Here is a 21,046-nt window from a genome sequence, read left to right as displayed (position 1 = left end):
AAGAATCTAATTATCAATTAGATGGAGTAGAAAATAGTAATCAAACCTCTTGTTTCCTTCTACTCTGCTCCGATTCCATACTTTCAAAATATGTCAACAGACAACTTTGACGTCATCGTTAGAATTTATTGTTTACCGATCCCGCATATTTAGCCATTGTACTTATAAATAGGAGTTATCTCGCTTAAACCACTGTAGTTTTATTCAAAGGGCGACAACACAGTTGTAACCCTGCATGCTCGCTTACGCTATTTCATTGTCACCTGAAGGGAGATAACAGTTGTCACCCTGCGCGTGAGGGAGACATCACGAGTTGTCTCCCTGCACGTGACCTGCTCTAAACCAATCAGATTGACTGTATGATTCTGAAGGATAATAATCAAAGTTAATTAATGTTACCTGTGCTGTTTGGCCTGAATGCGAAGTGTATGTGCAGCCACATGTTTTTCTGTCTGCTCGCTTCCGGTTAGCTCAATGTTAATGTAGTCGATAAATTTACGGTCGAATGTTGATTGTTTGATGTGGTCAATAGTTGGATTAACATTGTGTATGATTGAAATTAATGATTGAAAGTTGTTTAATACGTATAATACTTGATGATTTAATTATTATTTTGTTTTACTTTGTATTACATACGGAGAATTAGAAGATGTTGAATATTGATAAGTTTATCACTTATTTACAACGATATCTTGTATCACACGTTAGGTGGCGCTTTTCCAAAAGCGATTTTTTTTGTTGTTTTATCCTATCACATGTCACGATTTTGATCACATGATTGATTATCGATGTTGCCGCGATATTTGACTATCGTTTGGTATTGTGTATAAATATAGAGGTTTGACATTTGGCAGACACTTTTTACCATCGGTTTTAGGAGATTAGTTAGTACGTTTTAAGTTCCATTTTTTTTTTTTTTAGTTTTTTTTTTTTAATTATTTTTGTTTAGGATTAGGCTTTTATTTATTTAAATCGTAGGGATAATAACTGATGCAGTGATTTAACTGTAGTTATTATTTCCGTGATTATTTATTTGAGTAGGATATTTTTCGGGAATTGATTGATTTTTTTTATTTGATTGAAATTCATTGAGATTTAACTTATTTTTGGTTGGGAAATCTTTTTAAGATTGATTTAGAGTAATATAATTATTTTAAGTAAACTTTTGATTATTTTTAGTCATATTTTTCTGTTTGGAATTTTTGACAAAGGACTTAGTAAATATTAACCATACGTATATCAAGGCAGTAAATAAACTGTGATATACACTGTGGTCTAGTTGTTTTAATTTAAAAATATTCATACTTAGAGTAGGGATAACCATGTGAATAAAACAGTAATTTAACTGTACGTTCACTTTGGTAATTATTAGAATTTATAAACGTATTTATTTAGTTCTGATTGGTAACCATAGTGAACAATTGAGTAATTTAACTCAGTTCACAAAGGTGTTTATGAAATCCTGTTTACATTAAATAAAATGTTTCACTACGGGATTATTCAGAGTTATTCCCCTTTACCCCGTCCCTTTACTTTGGGAGGTTTTTAAGTAGTTCTGATGATACATTATTATAATAAATTGATTTAATTATGAATGAGTGAGATGTGTGAAAGAATATTTGATCTGTTGTTGATTATATATAATTATATGTTATTGAATAAATGAAATATATTTTTGAAACGTTAATTAATCTTGATTATATATTGAGTTCATGCATTCTGCACAGGTCTGAGGGAATTGACTTTGATTTTATTGCGCACAATTTTTATATCTTACAAATTTAAAGAGCTGCTGCGCTATTTGAGAGCTTATTAGGTTAGCTATAAATTACTGCTATCCCTGAGCATTACAGTAACCATTGGTTGTGGACCGCAACTCAAACTGGCCCATCGCAGAGCAGTCAGCCGTTGGAGCTCACGGACTGATAACATACTGTAAACCAACTTTTATTTGCGACAACTTTATTTCGCGATTTACCGTGGGTAGGCTTCTTCGCGACGATTAATTTTCGCGGACATTACCATTACAGTACTTAATTAGTTCAATAAGTACCATTGTCTTTGCCCATTTTCTACAGCTTTTCTATCTTTCTCGGAAACACTCCATATTTTCGGCTTTACATTTGAGAAAGTGGGCGGGCCTATAAAAAAGCACCAATCAGATTCTTTTTTGGATTTCGCAATTGAGCGTCGATAAGATTCAATTGTATTTCAGTCAGATTAATCAGTGTTTATATTCAAGTGAGATTTGCGATAAGTATATAAAACAAGACAATTAATATTGTAATAAGCATCCAGTTTATTTTTTGTAAAAAAAAACAAACAAACAAAACAATGTGAGACATATACATGTATTGTCATATCCAGCATAAAATTCTAAATGCTGTGAATAAAACCAGGGACCTATATACTAATTTAGTATATACATGTGTACACGTAGGTCCGTGACAAAACTTGAATTTCACACAACCACTCATAGATTAAGCTTGGTTTCTCTGGTTCAGACCACAGTCTTCTTCTAGATAAAAGTTCAGTGAATGATCCAGGTACAGATAATTACCTGTAACACTTTGGCACTCTATTGCAGCTTTTTTTCATGAATCTTATAATACAACCCCCACCCATCCCCCTCCCCCACCCCCCCCCCCAAAAAAAAAAAGAATCACAAGACACATTACCTTTAAAAATATAATCAACAAAAAAATGCTTATTTACAATTGCATACTCAATCTCTGTAAAAGTTCCACACATCATGCATGCACCATTGTGTAAGAGCGTCATCGTCATACGTTAATTACAAATAATTCAAATAATGATAACAACATCTCAAAGTCTTATGAACTGTAAAATATTTGTCTAAATCTAAAATAGATTTGTAAAGGATTATACATTGTACAGTACATAAAAGTGCAGAAATACTGTCGACCCACAAACATTGTATATTCAAAAAATAAGTCATCAAAACGGAAATGTATTCTGGCTAAATCCCTATTTTTAACACTGCAATGTATCACAGAGTTCTAATTTTTTTCTTTTCAGTTACTTACTAAAACTGCAGACTAGACAAATACTGATTATTTTTCCTGAGACTTAGCAAGTCAATAATCCTTGCAAATTCACCAGATTTTGTGAATGACTTGAAGTAATCCTGAATTAGGATAGCTCTTGTAGAACATAGGAGAATTTACTGATGGCTTTGTTGACTTCCTCTGGGGAAATATCACAATGGAGGACAAACCTCAGTAGTGTGTCTGAGTATGGAACTGTCTTTACAACGATGCCTTCACCAAGCTGTCTCCTCTCTTCATCTGTCACCTGCAACAAGAAAAAATTATATTTCTATTTTCAAAAGATGTTTATTTGTAGAAGATCAGTCAAGAAGGAAATACAGGATGCAGGATTAGAGGGGGGGGTTGTGGGTTGTGGGTTGTAAATATCTTATCTGAATCTTTTTAACTTCATTCACTGCCATTTATCATAAACTTAAAATCAAACAAGAAAACAAAGTCTGTCTATTTCATAAAGCATGGATCCATAATTTTTCCACAATCGTACAGTTTCTGTAATGGATCAAACAATTTACATTTTTAGAACCCTTCCTGATCTAAAAAGCTACACTGTCCCAACCCACTTTACACTGTATAACTTGGGTAGGAATTGATTTTATTTCTTAAATAATCAGATGTTCTGTATATACATCATACCTGAAGCAACCTGTCATACAACTGTGTTGCCGTAACACCAGGTTTTGTCACTGTCAGAAAGACGATGTTGGTTTTGACTGTCTCATGATTTACATGAACAACGGTCTGTGGTGCTGACATGATGGCTGTAAAAACAATTGAAAAGAATTAGTATTGAACAAATGTAAAACTAAGAAATGGCATCTTTGATATTTTTTTTATTTTTGAATATACAGTACTTAATTTGCTTTTATAAGCAAAATAGTACATGTATATTCTCAACAACACTTAGAAGACCCTTTGAAAATTTAAATAAAATTTGGATAATTGGATAAATATCTTTCAGTTTGAATTAAATCCCCACCATTTGTAATCTGTTGAGTCTTGCTGTGGTCCTCTGAGAGTTTGGGGAGGACATGGTCCAGTGAGTACATGGCAGCTGCTGCTAGAACCCCTGCCTGACGCATCCCCCCTCCCAGGGCCTTCCTTCTCCTCTTGGCTCTACAATTCAAATAGAAACCTAATCAACTTTATAAATTTGTTTGGTTGAAATAAAAGTCATACACATCTTCAAAAATTCTACATATTTTTTTCTTTTTTTTTTTCTGAAACTGCCACATTGTCTCCCTCCAGAGAATATGTCCTCATCTCTTTCAGAGTGCCGACGCTTGCGGGGCTAAGTTCTGGCGGCAATCACTGTCACCCACCAGAGAACATCCGGGTCCCAACGTGGGCGCCAAATGTAACAGAGACAATTTTGTGCCTCTGTTGGGGATTGGACCCGGGATCTCTAACTTGCCAGTCCAGGCCTTGTGGCCATAAAACTTAAACGAGCTCACTTTTGATCTTAGTCTCACTTTTTCCAAAGGAATTAATAGTGGAAAAGGGAAACTGAGATCAAAAGTGAGCTCACCTAAGTTTTATGCCCCCAGGCCTGTGCTCTATCAGTTGAGCTTAAGGGTTAAACCTATTAGCCCCAGCTAGTAGGAAGCCATGTATCTGACACTGCCACACTTACATCTTGATAAAATCACTTGTTCCAGCTATAATTGATCCTACTGGACAACCAAGTCCCTATAAAGGAAAAAAAAAGTTAAAATCACAAATAAATGCTCTGTCTAAATGAAACCCTTAGCCTTGGTCAATATTGATATTTTTGTGATGAATTGCCACATTTACTACCGAAAGAGACCATAATCGCATGATGTATAATGCAGACCTTGGAGAAGCACATGTTAACAGAGTCTACACATCTTGTTATCTCCGCTGGATTGACCCCCAGGGCAGTGGCAGCATGCATCAACCTCGCTCCATCAAGGTGAACCTTCATCCCATATTCCTGAGCTAGTTCATACACCTAACAAACAGTTCAAACATTGTACTGCTATATCAAAGGTCCTTTTCTTTTCAAAAAATTGTTAACAGGATCATCAGAACCCACTGATGTGCTTTCTGTTTGAGTAAAATGGAGAAAATCTGTGGATTCAGAAAAGTGGTATATTGGGTATTGGTATATTTTGCTATTTTGTTAGTAAATCTTCTTTATATCAGAACACATTCAAATAAACTAACTTAAAGGTTTCAAGACATTGAAGACCAACCTTTTTCATGTAAGACACCGGTATGACTTTCCCTCCACAGTAATTATGCGTGTTTTCTACACAGATGAGCCGGGTGTAGGGGAAGTGGGGGTCGTCACTAACTCTGATCCTCTCCCTGATCTTGTCCAGGTCCATCGTCCCATCCTCATTGTTCTCTACCACAGAGGTCAGCAACCCACCAAACTACCAATCAACAAGGTGAAAGAAATGTCTATATAAATCACATGACTTAGAAATAAAATCACATAATCATTTAAGTGTAAAGCTGTAATATTTTAGCTTGAGCAAGATATTTGCTCTCTTTAAAAAGATAAGGAAAAGAAAGAACATTTAGAGCATCCCTCTTCACAATTGCAAGCATATTTTGACAAGGTCTTTATTTTATCAAATGCTTATTTTCCAGTGGTTAAAATTACATGTATCACTTTAGTATGACTGAAGAAAAAAAATTGAAAATCCAAATAATCAAAATATAAAGAAACCCTACTTACCTGTGCTACATTTCCTTGTTCGTGAACAAAAATGTGACTTTTATGACCCAGGATAATTTCCAAGCCTCTCTCTGGACAGTGGGTCAGAACTGAAAAAAAAAGAATTTTGAATTACTGGACATCTATTTATTCAACAGAATGTAAACTCCCTAATAATGGGGACAGCAACATGCTAGTGACATCACAATAAAGCATTAGCTGCTATAAGTACAAACCTGAAGCAAGGTTTCCCATTGTACCAGTAGGAACAAACAATGCTGCCTCCTTGTCAAACAGTCTGGCAACTCTGTCCTGTAGAGCTGAAAACAAACATGTTTTTAAAGCAAAATTGGTACTCTTCACATTTATACATACTGTACCGAAAAAAATCAACTGCATGAAACACACACCATTAAGTGTTGGATCCTCCCCCATGACATCATCCCCGACTTCAGCAGTTGCCATGGCATTCCTCATTCCCGGGGAAGGCTTGGTGACTGTGTCACTCCGGAGGTCCACAATGTGTACGTCAGACCGAGGTTGCTGACTAAGCTTGTGGTCATGGTAACTTCTCCTGCCATTCCACACAGTAGCCACTTCTTGTAGTCCAGGGCATGACAGGGCCCTCCTCAAGCTAGGTAACATTGGTCTGGAAAAGACTTTTTCTAGCAGTTCTAGAGAATAGGGGCCCATAAGTCACAATACACACACTTGACCTACTTTTTGACATAACATTGTCGCCGCCTCTTTTTTAAGGGAGGGGGGATATATATATTTGGGGGGGGTGATTTTTTTTTTAACAAAGTTGACTCTATTTTTCAAAGGAATATCTGTAATTTCATTGGTATGAATAACTTAATTCATTCCTAATGTTCTGTAAAGGGAAATTTTGAGGGAAGAAATTACATAGATTTAAACTGTGCTAGCTCTTTGTACATCAATTATTCTCTTTCTTATTCCTCTTTTTCAAGAAACGTGTATATACAGCTTTCGAATGTTTATCTAAAGACATTTAGTCTGAAAAGTCAATTTCTGACTATTGCATATGTCAACTAAAAAAAAGACATTTCTCCCTTTTTTTTGCCATACATGTTTTATTTGCGTTTTTACTTCGGTATTCTTCGTGAAATTTCGTATCTAAAGAAACCTGGTTTTTCATGCACGAGCGATTTTGTGCTCACTATAAATACATTTACCGGGGATTTGTAACGAACGCAACAATCCTACGGTACAGTGTGTATATTCTTTTTCTTTGTTTTTCAATAAATTAGTCAAGAAAATATTTATTTGGCATTATCCTGTTATTGACTTCGCGAAGTCAATAAGTTTGACGTTGTTGACGTTAACGTCAAATTCATCCCAGGTCATTTTTATACTTCCAACATTCTCAGATTTTCATATCGCTTATAACAGTTTCAATGCTGGGTTCGTAATGTTCACATTGTTTACAACTATTTTACCCACTGAAGTGAATCAAATAACAGGAGTATATATCGTTCGACAAGGGTATTTAAAGCCTTTGTATTTCACCATGAAGCGAATCAAATAACGGGAGTAAATAGCAACGCAAGTAAAGCCCAGAACTAATTTGATTCGCGAATCAAATAACAGGAGTATATATAGAGAGACGGAGGTACTATTTAAAGTTTATGTATTTCACTGAAAGCGAATCAAATAACAGGAGTATATATAGAGAGACGGATATCATTCTAAAAGGTACAAGAAGGGGAATATTTCTCCGGGAAAAGGGTTTCTTTTGGGGAGAGATAAAATAAAAATGGGGCTTGGTTTTTTTGGGGGGGATCATTCTTAAAAATGCACGTTTTAATGAAAAGCGAATCAAATAACAGGAGTAAATAGCGACGCAAGTAAAGCCCAGAACTTATTTGATTCGTGAATCAAATAACAGGAGTATATATAGAGAGACGGAGGTACTATTTAAAGTGTATGTATTTCACTGAAAGCGAATCAAATAACAGGAGTATATATAGAGAGACGGATATCATTCTAAAAGGTACAAGAAAGGGAAGGTTTCCCCGGGAAAAGGGTTTCTTTGGGGGAGAGATAAAATAAAATGGGGCTTGGTTTTTTGGGGGGGATCATTCTTAAAAATGCAAGTTTTAATGAAAAGCGAATCAAATAACAGGATTAAATAGCGACGCAAGTAAGCCTAGAACTAATTTGATTCGCGAATCAAATAACAGGAGTATATATATAGAGAGACGGATATCATTCTAAAAGGTACAAGAAGGGGAAGATTTCCCCGGGAAAAGGGTTTCTTTGGGGGAGAGATAAAATAAAAATGGGGCTTGGTTTTTTTTGGGGGGGATCATTCTTAAAAATGCACGTTTAAATGAAAAGCGAATCAAATAACAGGAGTAAATAGCGACGCAAGTAAAGCCCAGAACTAATTTGATTCGCGAATCAAATAACAGGAGTATATATAGAGAGACGGAGGTACTATTTAAAGTATATGTATATATTTACATTTCCAATGTCTTTGTCCGAGATAAAATTACCAATTGTAAATGTAATTGATTTCCTCATGAATGTTTTGGCGCGGTTCCAAAAAAACCACGTGCAGGGCGGGACAACACCTAGAGAGAAGCAGGCTTGGAGCCCGTGGATTGGCGGAATCAAAGCATATGTAAATATAAGGAATAACTGTCTTATTTTTCGAATTCATGAAGATGATCAATGGATTGGCTTGTGTGATAATTTTATGCATAAACGCCTTCGGCGTTTATGCAAATTATCACACAAGCCAATCCATTGATCACTTCATGAATTCGAAAAATAAGACAGTTATTCCTTAAGTCACTGAAAGCGTATCAAATAACAGGAGTATATATAGAGAGACGGATATCATTCTAAAAGGTACAAGAAGGGGAAGATTTCTCCGGGAAAAGGGTTTCCTTGGGGGAGAGATAAAATAAAAATGGGGCTTGGTTTTTTTGGGGGGATCATTCTTAAAAATGCACGTTTAAATGAAAAGCGAATCAAATAACAGGAGTAAATAGCGACGCAAGTAAAGCCCAGAACTGATTTGATTCGCGAATCAAATAACAGGAGTATATATAGAGAGACGGAGGTACTAATTAAAGTGTATGTATTTCACTGAAAGCGAATCAAATAACAGGAGTATATATAGAGAGACGGATATCATTCTAAAAGGTACAAGAAGGGGAAGATTTCTCCGGGAAAAGGGTTTCTTTGGGGGAGAGATAAAATAAAAATGGGGCTTGGTTTTTTGGAGGGGATCATTCTTAAAAATGCACGTTTTAATGAAAAGCGAATCAAATAACAGGAGTAAATAGCGACGCAAGTAAAGCCCAGAACTAATTTGATTCGCGAATCAAATAACAGGCGTATATATAGAGAGACGGAGGTACTATTTAAAGTGTATGTATTTCACTGAAAGCGTATCAAATAACAGGAGTATATAGAGAGAGACGGATATCATTCTAAAAGGTACAAGAAGGGGAAGATTTCTCCGGGAAAAGGGTTTCTTTAGGGGAGAGATAAAATAAAAATGGGGCTTGGTTTTTTTGGGGGTGGTCATTCTTAAAAATGCACGTTTAAATGAAAAGCGAATCAAATAACAGGAGTAAACAGCGACGCAAGTAAAGCCCAGAACTAATTTGATTTGTTCCATTTATGCATTATTACTATAAGGAATAAACGGAATAAAGTCATAAAAGTAAGGTGCAAGAATTCATAATTTGGTTTATTCCGTTTATGCATTATTATTATAGAGAATAAACGGAATAAAGCCATAAAAATAAAGTACAAGAAATCATAATTTGGTTTATTCCGTTTATGCATTTCTCCAAAATATGTCGCCATAAGAAATAAACGAAATAAAGCCATAATATTAAAGTACAAGAAATCATAATTTGGTTTATTCTGTTTATGTATTTCTCCGAAATATGTCGCCATAAGAAATAAACGAAATAAAGTCATAAAATTAAAGTACCAGAAATCATAATTTGGTTTATTCGGTTTATGCATTTCTCCAAAATATGTCGCCATAAGGAATAAACGGAATAAAGCCATAAAATTAAAGTACAAGAAATCATAATTTGGTTTATTCTGTTTGTGTATTTGTCCAAAATATGTCGCCATAAGGAATAAACGGAATAAAGCCATAAAATTAAAGTACAAGAAATCATAATTTGGTTTATTCCGTTTGTGTATTTGTCCAAAATATGTCGCCATAAGGAATAAACGGAATAAAGCCATAAAAGTAAGGTGCAAGAAATCATAATTTGGTTTATTCCGTTTATGCATTTTTCCAAAATATGTCGCCAAAAGGAATAAACGGAATAAAGCCATAAAATTAAAGTACAATATATCATAATTTGGTTTATTCCGTTTATGCATTTTTCCAAATATGTCGCCAAAAGGAATAAACGGAATAAAGCCATAAAATTAAAGTACAATATATCATAATTTGGTTTATTCCGTTTATGTATTTCTCCAAAATATGCCGCCAAAAGGAATAAACGGAATAAAGCCATTAAATTAAGGTGAAATAAATTTAAAAGCAAACAGGTCATCATTGTCTTATGTAGTTATTGCCTATATTTAGGCAATTCTTACATCGGGGAAAAGTGTAAAATCACATAAGAACCCAAAGGTAAGAATTTGACGTTAACGTCAACAACGTCAAACTTATTGACTTCGCGAAGTCAATAACAGGATAATGCCATTTATTTTTGGAGGAGTGAAACGAGGGAGAAAATTATAGTATTTGATGACAGTTGCTAAGCATGCTAAGTGCACTTTGTTAATTATTTGTAGTATCCTATGCGTCAAGTAATATAATATGCTTTTCAAATAAATATTCAATTTTCCACGGCTAAGTGCTTTATTTTCGAGAAGGAAAAATTTCAGCGAACAGATTGAAGATCACCACGCATCGATTTGGATCAGTAACCCTCCCCGTAAACAACAACAAGCCATCACGTGTCACACACGTCGTTTGTCCAGGTATACATACACAGAAATTACTTTTTCTTTCATTTGAAAACATACTATGAAGCTTTTTTTAAAGTTTACCAAACAGAGTGCTTTCATTACTGAGGACAATACATGTACCTTAATTTTATTCTTTTTCACCTTGTGTAAAACGTGTTCTCCTGCCGGTGTGACAGAAGTAGGTCAAATTTTAGAGTTATCTTTCCTTACCTAGATAATTCGCTCCGTGAACGATTCGTCCTAGATTTTAACTGGGACGTTGCTGACATGCCTCGGAAATAAAACTTTGTTAATTTGAGTTCTTTATTCCCGTTTTAAGTTTTTTTTTTCAATTATTCACACCAATGAAATACTGGTAAATAAACAAGATCCCCTGAATATTTTCTGTAGTTTCTTGGTTAATGAGGTTTACCTGACGTACCTGTCTTACCTGAGATTACGTGAGATCTCATCCCATAACAAACTCGGACTATGAAAGTATTATGACCGAGTCGGACTATTACGGAGTCGGCCTAAGCGTAATAGTATCACAGTGGATATACGTATACTATAGGAAATGGTGATGAAATATCATCGCATCAAAAGTGTTATTAATTTTAATTGATTGATTGTATACTCTTTAAAGGCCGAGATTTTTAACCGTACGGTTTTCTCAGGTAAGGGGAGGGACTAAATTTTACGTGCGTGGCACCCCGAGGCATTGACGGTCGTGCAGACCGTGGGAAGCGCTAATCCCTATACACAAAGAGTATACACAGGAAGTCCATGGGTATTACCTGTACAGCTTGATGGCCTACTGTTCATCATAAAATTAGTAAAATTCGACATCACAAATAAAAAATATCGATAGTAATTAATGATAATTGTAAAATTTTGTAATTTCAGACTTATATCTAATATCAAACAAGAAGAAATCTCGCAGGTCGTATGTCACATGTACAGCAGCAACGACTTGAGTTCGTTGTAAAAAAAAAATCATTATGAGGTATAATTTCAAAAGTAAAATACTCATCCTTGTCTGTCCCTATCAAAGTCTTAAAAACTATTCATAATTATCGTAAATGTAGTAGCAATCGTTTCCGTTTGTATAAAAAGTCGCGTGGTCCTATTTTTAGCAAATGTACATTCTGTATCCTATAGTGAAAAATTTGCGATGATGGTTTTGAAAAGTAAAAATCACATACAAGTATGTGTGTAATTTTAGATTATAATTATACAACTTAAAACAAAATAATAAATTATTGCTAACATATGTATTTCTTTCAAAACTATTTTTAACACCTGTGACCTTGAACGGAGGTAACAATGCAACCCACGAAGCAAGAAATTCTCAGTTATAAAAAGGAAAAGAAAGAAAGAAACTCTTAATACTTTAATACATGTCCAGGCGAAGTTGTTACTTATCAGATATTTTGTTTCCATCCTTACTATACATTACATGCAAAAAGTCTTACCAGATTATTTTTTCTCCTTTATTTTCATCGTAATTTTTCACCGCGTCTCAGAACAAGAATCATTCTAATTTTTACGAGTGGAAACAAGATTTCATTCACCTATGCAATTTTCATTAGTAAAAATATACACAATCTTGATTTATTTTATTGAAATACACTGAGATAAAAATTCATTTTTAATGACATGTTTGTAATACAAACAATAAATAATTATCAGGCTGAAATTGTTTGCATCGAAATGGCTTCCGTATTGCGATGGTAATTTAGCGGTAAACATCAGAAGACCGAAAGTTAATTTGATGGTGGCCACGCGTGTCAAACAAGGTGAAAGAGATATACACAGGGACTAGTAGCTAAATGTCAATCAATTTCAAGTACCCAATGATGGACCTTAATTTAGTTGATAGACAGGGTGATAGAGACCAGGTAAATCCGAGGGCGGTGCTTATTATCTCGGGCTTTAACGTCCCTCTCCAGAATATTTCACTTATATGGAGACGTCACCATTGCCGGTGAAGGGCTGCAAATTTAGGCCTATGCTCGGCACCTACGGCCTTTGAGCAGGGAGGGATCTTTATCGTGCCACACCTGCTGTGACACGGGGCCTCGGTTTATACGGTCTCATCCGAAGAACTGCCCCATTTAGTCGCCTTTTACGACAAGCAAGGGGGTACTGAGGACCTATTCTAACCCGGATCCCCACGGGGGTTATTAATTTTAAAAAGTCGTATTTGTTTTTGAAAGACTGAAAGTTTATTGTCATACCTTTTAAATTTGTTCCTATACAAATCTATACGAAAAAGAGGCTAAGTTTTTTTTAATGTTTTGCTGAGCAGACATAAAAAATCGATGTTGGACCGCTGAGTGAGATGTTGGACCGCTCGGTGAGATATTGGACCGCTTACATCACAGAATGGGCGGAGCTTAGATCTCATTTTCATTCGTTTAGAGTTAATCAGTGACAGATCTGATGTTACATCACGGAATACGATACAAAATACATGTATGTCAAAAAAAAAAAATAAATAAAATGAAAGGTATAACGAAACATTTATTGACAGAGTTCTCAGGCATAATGCGTTTTGTAGGATCCTCGAAACAAAATGCCTGCCTTCGGTCTAAGGCAGACAGTTTGGTTCTTGGGTCTGACTAAACGCATGTTGCCCTCTAACGGTGTCTTCTAGCTATTCCCACTTTTTAAAAATCTCAATTCCACCTATTCCCACTTGCAAATAACAATAGATGTTTTGATTAGTTATTACGTTTTAACAGTAATTAGAATAATTACAACCCTAACGGTGTCTTCTAGCTATTCCCACTTTTTAAAAATCTCAATTCCACCTATTCCCACTTGCAAATAACAATAGATGTTTTGATTAGTTATTACGTTTTAACAGTAATTAGAATAATTACATCCCATCTTAGATTTACCTGTATTTTACCAGTATTTTGTACATTTTAAGACAGAAAATAAATATATTTATCTAAAAAATATGTATTTTATTTGAAAAAAAAATGCATATAAATATTTATTTCATTTGAAAAAAAAAAATAAATATATGAAAATAAAATCATATAAATAACTGGAGTTAAATATAAAATACATGTAAATAGTTTAACAGAAAAATATACTAAAAAATATACTTAAATTCATTGAAATATATACTTATGTATGTGTAAATTTATTATGAATTTTTCTTTAATTTTTAAAAAAAAAAAAAGTTATTTAAATCCAGATTTCAATTTAAAGATCAATAAAAGTCTTATGTAAAATTCATTGGTGATTGAATATTTGCTCAGTTATAAGATCAGGAATGATAAATGAAAATAATTTATCTGCTATTTTTATTTGAAAAAGTCTAATTTTTCATTGAAATAGAAGTAAAAAGTCAGATTTTTTAATTTAAAGTAGCAAATTTACCTCTCCTCTATTCCAACAGTGGTTTAATAATTACTGTTTTCACAGTCATGACATGTTTATTCGGCTAATTATTTGTTTACACAAAAATTCCACCTACTCCCACATGAAATTTTACCTTTTTCTACCTGATTTTCAAAAAGTGGGAATAGGTAGAATGAACCCCTCTAACTCAGTCAATAAATGTATAGTATAGCATTGTGTAGAAAACACTTGCTTTACCTTTTCTTACCTGTATCTTACGCAGGTGGGTTATTAGAATGAATCTGGTATTTGATTGAAATTGGAGCTGGTTTAAACTATGAAAATCATATAAGGATTATGGATGTATCTTAAAAAATAAAAATTCTACTGTAATTTAAAGACACCGATATTTAAAAAAAATTATTTTATTTTTTAATACAGCACTCTGTTATAATAATATACGCATATTATAAAGCATGATCAGATGAACTGAAGTAAAGACTTTGTTTAGAGTGTCATCTTCATACACAACTTACAAAAAAATCAAATATTATGATAATAACATTTCAAAGTCTCATGAAATGATTCTTTTTTTGTCTATAATTCTAAAATATGCTTGTAAAGGATTAAACATTGTATAGTAAAATTAAAAGTGCAGAAATACTTTTGATCTTTGACTAAATGTTGACAATTTTTATAGAGCAGTAAAATATGGTACAAATAACGACAAACAAACAACCATGTCTAACCACTAACATTGTACATGCTGTACATGTATATCCAAAAATAATTAAGTCATCAAAATGGAAATGTGTTCTGGCTAAGTCCCCAATATTTGTAACACTGTTCATAATGTAAAATTTATCACAGAGTTCAATTTTTTTTTATTTTCATGCAGTTTCTGACTAAAATTGCAGACGGTCCATGTAACACTTAACAATTCAAATTTCTAAAATGATTCTGAGTTTTAGAATGTTAATATATTAGTCCAATTTTCGAAATTTCAAAAACTCAAACTGATTTCGTATATTGGAAATTAATATTTTAGTTTAAGAATCAAAAATTTCAAATTTCCAAACAGGTTTTAGATTTTTAATATTTTAGATTTTTCCTTAAATGTTCAAAATTCAAACTACTAAAAACGATTCATGGAATTTAAACGTTTGAGTTTTTAGTCCACCGTTTGTTCATCAGGTTTACACTTAACAATCTAAACTTCGGTAATATTTTCCGTCTTTTAATTATTTGAAATTAGCTTCAAACTTCTAAAATCCCACTTTGAAACATTTAAGATGTTTAAAAATTTTGAATTTTGATTCAGATCTTCTAATTTCTACGAGGGTTGTTCGAAAAGTTCGTGGACAACTGTCATACCTTTTTTATTTGACGTCATATGTTATCCAAATTTGGTAAAGTTTTTAACAATAAATCCAACTGATTTGTATTTTATTTTCAAAATAGTACGAATCATTTAAAACTAATTTAGATTTTAAAAATGCAAAAATTTGATAGCGGAGCAGGTCAAAATTTAGTAAGTTACAAACAAAACACTTTATAATGTCTGAAGTCATATTCTCTATAAAATGGAGCAAAAACGAAAAACAATCTAGAAATTCAAATTAAGAATTGTTACATCGATTTGTGTAAAAAATTATGGCTTTATATTTTGCTTTGTTGAAAAGCAATCGACTTGGGAAGATAAATAATCCTTATTGAAAACGACAAAAACGATGACGTTTTAGAACGTCACGGAGCAGCAGATAACGATGCAATTTTGTGTTTTTCTTTGAAAAAATCCTGAATAAACACTAATAAAGTTGGAGGAATCGAGAAATTTGTCACAAGTGAGCTGTGCATGTGTGTACAGATATTACAGGCAGTATTTCAGTGACAGAGACTCAGTATCGGGTGAGGATAATCTGTGAAGAAACGGTTTAGCTTTAAAAATCTGAACAAAAATTTTGAAAAGTTGGAACTTCAAGAAAAGACATGAGCGCTTCACAGTTGCTTATCCTGTGAAAGTAGAGTTAAGTAATAAAAGTAATCAAAACCTTAACAAAAGAAATTATACAACGAAAGCAATTCTTAAAAGATAAATTTCAAATATTAGAAAAAAGATTTTATGAATGGACATTGGATTATACTATGTGAAATGTATAGGGATTGTATTTTTTAGAAATTCTTGACGCTTTGTTTTGACGTTACATTGCTGTTAAGTGTGCTCCGCGGGTACAAAACATGTAGATTTTAAACTGAAATAAATTGATTTCTGTTAAATCGATTGGAATGAAACTTCACACATCAACAAAACAAATATTTTAACATATCATAGTGTGCTTATTAAATTTCTAGTGAGTAATAAAACGAAGACTGACATCGTCCACGAACTTTTCGAACAACCCTCGTAATTACTTAACACTTTGAGTTTGGGAATTTTACTTTGAATTTCCAAATTTAAACAAGGTATGGAATTTTATATTTTAAATATTTGAAGTAAACTTCTAAAAACTTAAAATTTATAAAAGTGTTTGGTTATTAGAAAGCTGAGTTTTTAAATCAAAATTCTAAATTTCTAAAAATCTAAAGCGTTTGAAAGTTGGAAGTTTGAAGTAAATTTTAAATAACCAAAAGACGAAAATGTTATCCAGTTTTAGATTGTTAAGCGTAAACTTTTTATACAAACGGTAGATTAAAAACTCAAAAGCTTAAAATACAAAAAACGTTTTTAGGAATTTGAATTTTGAAAATTAAAGGGAAAAAAATATAAACTTGAAATTTTAAAACTTGTTTGGAAATTTGAAAATTTAGATTTTTGGACGAAAATATTAAATAACAGTGTACCAAATCAGTTTGAGTTTTTGAAATTTAGAAATTTGAACTAATATATTAACATTCTAAAACTCAAAATCATTTTAGAAATTTGAATTGTTAAGTGTTACACGGACCGCAGACTAGACAAATGTTGACTTTTTTCCTGATACTTTTAAATAAGTCAACAATTCTTATAAATTCACCTGACTGTGTAAACAAATTGAATTAATACTGAATTTGGATAGTTCTTGTACAACTTAATTGAGCGAAATTATTAATAACATTGCGGACTGATCAGGATAGCTCTTGTAGAACATAGGAGAATTTACTGATGGCTTTTTTGACATCCTCCTGGGAAATATCACAGTGTAGGACAAGCCTTATTAGTGTGTCAGAGCACGGGATTGTCTTCACGATAATTCCCTCCCCCAGCTCCTTCCTCTCTTCATCTGTCACCTGTGTCAAGGGAAAAAAATATATATTTCTATTTTCAAAAGATATCTATTTGTAGAAGATCAAAATGTAAGTACAGGGTACAGGACTGGGGAAGGAGGGTTTTAAATAAATATGTTTCTAAGTTAAGAAAAAAATTAGAGGCATAAATAGACAGTATTTTGAAAAATCTATTTACACATTTTATCTACAAATCAACAATTCTTTATTATTTATTGAAAGTAACACTTGTCACACTTCATCACAAACTGTTCATTTCAAACAGGGACAATAAGTCTATTTCTTGAAGTATGATTCTTGAGTTTTCAAAGAATTTCCAGCTACATTCTTACTAATTGTAACAGTCTTGGATTGAACAGTTTACACCTTTTTAAATGCCTTTCAAGGTCTATATAAGTCATATACTGTCCCAACCCAGGTTATACAATATATAACCTGCAACCCAGGTTTTACTGTATAACCTGGGATGGAACTCAATTCATTTCTTAGATAATAATTAAGATTTCTACATCATACCTGAAGCAGCCTGTCATAAGCTGTGTCGCCGTGATTCCAGGTTTTGTCACTGTCAGGAAGACTATGTTGGTGTCCACTGTTTCATGACTTACACGAACAACGGTCTGTGATGCTGACATGATGGCTGTAAAAACAATTGAAAAGAATTAGAATTGAACAAATGTACCACCGAGAAATGGCAACTTTTATTTAATTGTTATTTATAAAAAATAAATTCATAATTACTTCTAAACTAATGGGCAAAATGCTTATCAATTAAAACCAATACTTAGAAGACCTCTGTTCCTTATGGGGCTTTAGATTATTTGAGATCTGTTAAAAATGTTAATAAATAAACTTGCATGTGTATCATATAACCATATCCAAATTAGATCCCCACCATTTGTAATCTGTTGAGTCTTGATGTGGTCCTCTGAAAGTTTGGGGAGGACATGGTCCAGTGAGTACATGGCAGCTGCTGCCAGAACCCCTGCCTGACGCATCCCCCCTCCCAGGGCCTTCCTTCTCCTCTTGGCTCTACAATTCAAATAGAAACCTAATCAACTTTATAAATTTGTTTGGTTAAAATTAAAGTCATACACATCTTTAAAAATTCTACATATTTTTTTCTTTGGTTTGGGAGGGGGGGATAGAGACATTTAACAGAGACAATTTTTTTTGCCTCTGCTGGGGATCAAGCTAGTAGGAAGCCATGTATCTGAAACTGCTACATTGTCCCCCTCCAGAGAATACCGGTAAGATATCCTCATCGCTTTCAGAGTGCAGACGCCTGTGGGCCTAATTACTGCGGGCAATCACTTTTACCCACCAGAGAACATCCGGGTCCCAACGTGGGCGCCAAAAGTAACAGAGACAATTTTGTGCCTCTGTTGGGGATTGAACCCGGGATCTCTGACTTGCCAGTCCAGGTTTGGGGGCCATAAAACTTAGAGAAGCTCACTTTTGATCTTAGTCTCACTTTTTCCAAAGGAATTAATAGTGGAAAAATGGAGACCGAGATCAAAAGTGAGCTCATCTAAGTTTTATGCCCCTCAGGCCTTTGCTCTATCGATTGAGCTTAAGGGTTAAACCCATTAGCCCAAGCTAGTAGGAAGCCATGTTTCTGACACTGCCACACTTACATCTTGATAAAATCACTTGTTCCAGCTATAATTGACCCCACTGGACAACCAAGTCCCTATAAGGGAAAAAAAAGTTAAATTCACAAATAAATGTTCTGTCTAAATGAAACCCTTTGCCTTGGTCAATATTGATATTTTTATGGTGAATTACAAACCATATTTACTACCGAAAGAGACCATAATCACATGATGTATAATGCAGACCTTGGAGAAGCACATGTTAACGGAGTCTACACATCTTGTGATCTCGGCTGGCTGGACCCCCAGGACAGTGGCAGCATGCATCAACCTTGCTCCATCAAGGTGGACCTTCATCCCATATTCCTGAGCTAGTTCATACACCTAACAAACAGTTCAAACATTGTACTGCTATATCATTCAAGAATTCACTTTTAAAATGATTACAATATGATCAGATATACAGATGTTCTCTCTTTAAGATTGAGTAGTGTAAAGAGGAGATAATGTAGGGGTTCATAAAATGTGGATTTTAGGATTTCAAGACATTGAAGACCCACCTTTTTCATATAAGACACTGGTACGACTGAGCCCCCGCAAAGATTATGCGTGTTTTCTACACAGATGAGCCTGGTGTAGGGGAAGTGGGGGTCGTCACTAACTCTGATCCTCTCCCTGATCTTGTCCAGGTCCATCGTCCCATCCTCATTGTTCTCTACCACAGAGGTCAGCAACCCACCAAACTATAGGCACAGAAAGATAAAGTGTATATTAATTACACGACCCAGCCAAAATTATATCACAGTTTTACTAAATTGAAAAGAAGTAATTTTGAATTATCTTTCTAATGAGACTAAATCTCTTTCTCAAACCAAAAAAATAATTTTTTTCACTTCCGTCAAACTGTTTTTAATTTTTTTTTAATGAAATAACATGCATATACGAGGATTGTCCCAAAATGTCGTAGACAATTAATGGTGATAACTTTTTACACACGTAACCAATGCTAACCAAATTTTGCAAAGACATAATACATTCAATGTTCTTTAAAATTGTGAATTCTTATATATACATCTTTCATATTAATTATACTGGGACGATTTATATGAAGGCCGATATGGCCTGTCGGCGCACGACCAAAATTCGGAATAATTTCCGCATATAAATATTGCATTTGTTTTTATTTCTTTGATGTTATGTAAAAGATTGAACTAAAATTGAAAACACTGAAACCAAAATCAAAATCTTAATAATATGTCAAAATTTCAAATGAATATCTTTAGAAACAGACGGTTGGTGGCATGATATTCAGTGTTGCTCGAATTGAGATTGATGAAAATGACGTCGTCGAGCGCGTACCCGGCGCACGGAAATGTAATAAATTGTTTTTGGTATGTTTTATATTCATCAGAGACGGAAAAAAAGAGTGCAGAAAGGACATTACACACTATATTTTAATAGAAAAGTTGTTTTTTAAAAGTATGAGATTCAAAGATAGTTTTTCCTCTATATCGAAAAAAAAATTACTGCATGTAAGTTAGAGTACTGTTTGTTTAACGCAGACATTTGCGGGGACGTTCTGGACCATGAACATCGTCAAACAAGGTATATTCTCTGCTGCCTAAAATGTAAGGTGATCTTTCAACTAATTTGATTTTGACTAAGATTCGAATCTACTTAAGAAAACAGACATTAGTGAATCTAAGTAAAGAGTGGTTTTTCACTATAAAAAAATATTCATTTGGATGTTAATAGAATCATGTAAAGCCGAAAAAGGGACTATGACGTTATAAGAGATGTAAATTACGCTTGCTTTCGTGCGCCGATGTACACTTACATGGTTTCTTTATTTTTTCATAATTTTCTTATTAAATGTGATATCGTCATGAAACTTAAAATACATGATCATAAAATGTTACTCTTTGCAATGACAAGAAAAGAAATTTGATTTAGCAAAAAGAAAATAAACTATGTTCCCTGTCTACGACTTTTTGGAACAACCCTCGTAATCCCAATATGCATGTGTTTTGTAAATTTTTTTACTTTAATATTTAATGTTTTAATTTAATTTAATAAATATAAAGACCCTAATATACCTGTGCTACATTTCCTAGCTC

The 21,046-nt window shown here is 33.6% G+C and overlaps 1 protein-coding gene across 1 annotated transcript in view; it reads right to left on the bottom strand.

Moving 5' to 3' along the window:
* Positions 1 to 2,983: 2,983 nt before the first annotated feature.
* Positions 2,984 to 21,046, bottom strand: part of LOC134281596 (E3 ubiquitin-protein ligase TRAF7-like) — a 35,348-nt gene continuing 17,285 nt past the window's right edge. Inside the window, exons 23-29 of the mRNA XM_062764035.1 lie at positions 5,776 to 5,864; positions 5,285 to 5,467; positions 4,903 to 5,040; positions 4,702 to 4,757; positions 4,048 to 4,184; positions 3,705 to 3,829; positions 2,984 to 3,315 (exon numbers count right to left, since the gene is read on the bottom strand). Of these exons, the coding sequence (XP_062620019.1) occupies positions 3,154 to 3,315; positions 3,705 to 3,829; positions 4,048 to 4,184; positions 4,702 to 4,757; positions 4,903 to 5,040; positions 5,285 to 5,467; positions 5,776 to 5,864 (890 nt within the window). The 3' untranslated portion in view covers positions 2,984 to 3,153. The remainder of the gene's footprint in view (positions 3,316 to 3,704; positions 3,830 to 4,047; positions 4,185 to 4,701; positions 4,758 to 4,902; positions 5,041 to 5,284; positions 5,468 to 5,775; positions 5,865 to 21,046) is intronic.

This window comes from Saccostrea cucullata, unplaced genomic scaffold, assembly GCF_032062105.1.
Source record: "Saccostrea cucullata isolate Sc308-1 unplaced genomic scaffold, CSIRO_AGI_Scuc_v1 ctg66, whole genome shotgun sequence".
NCBI lineage: Eukaryota > Metazoa > Mollusca > Bivalvia > Ostreida > Ostreidae > Saccostrea > Saccostrea cuccullata.
Note: the sequence above shows the minus strand (reverse complement) of the source record. Positions and strands in the feature narration are given on the sequence as shown.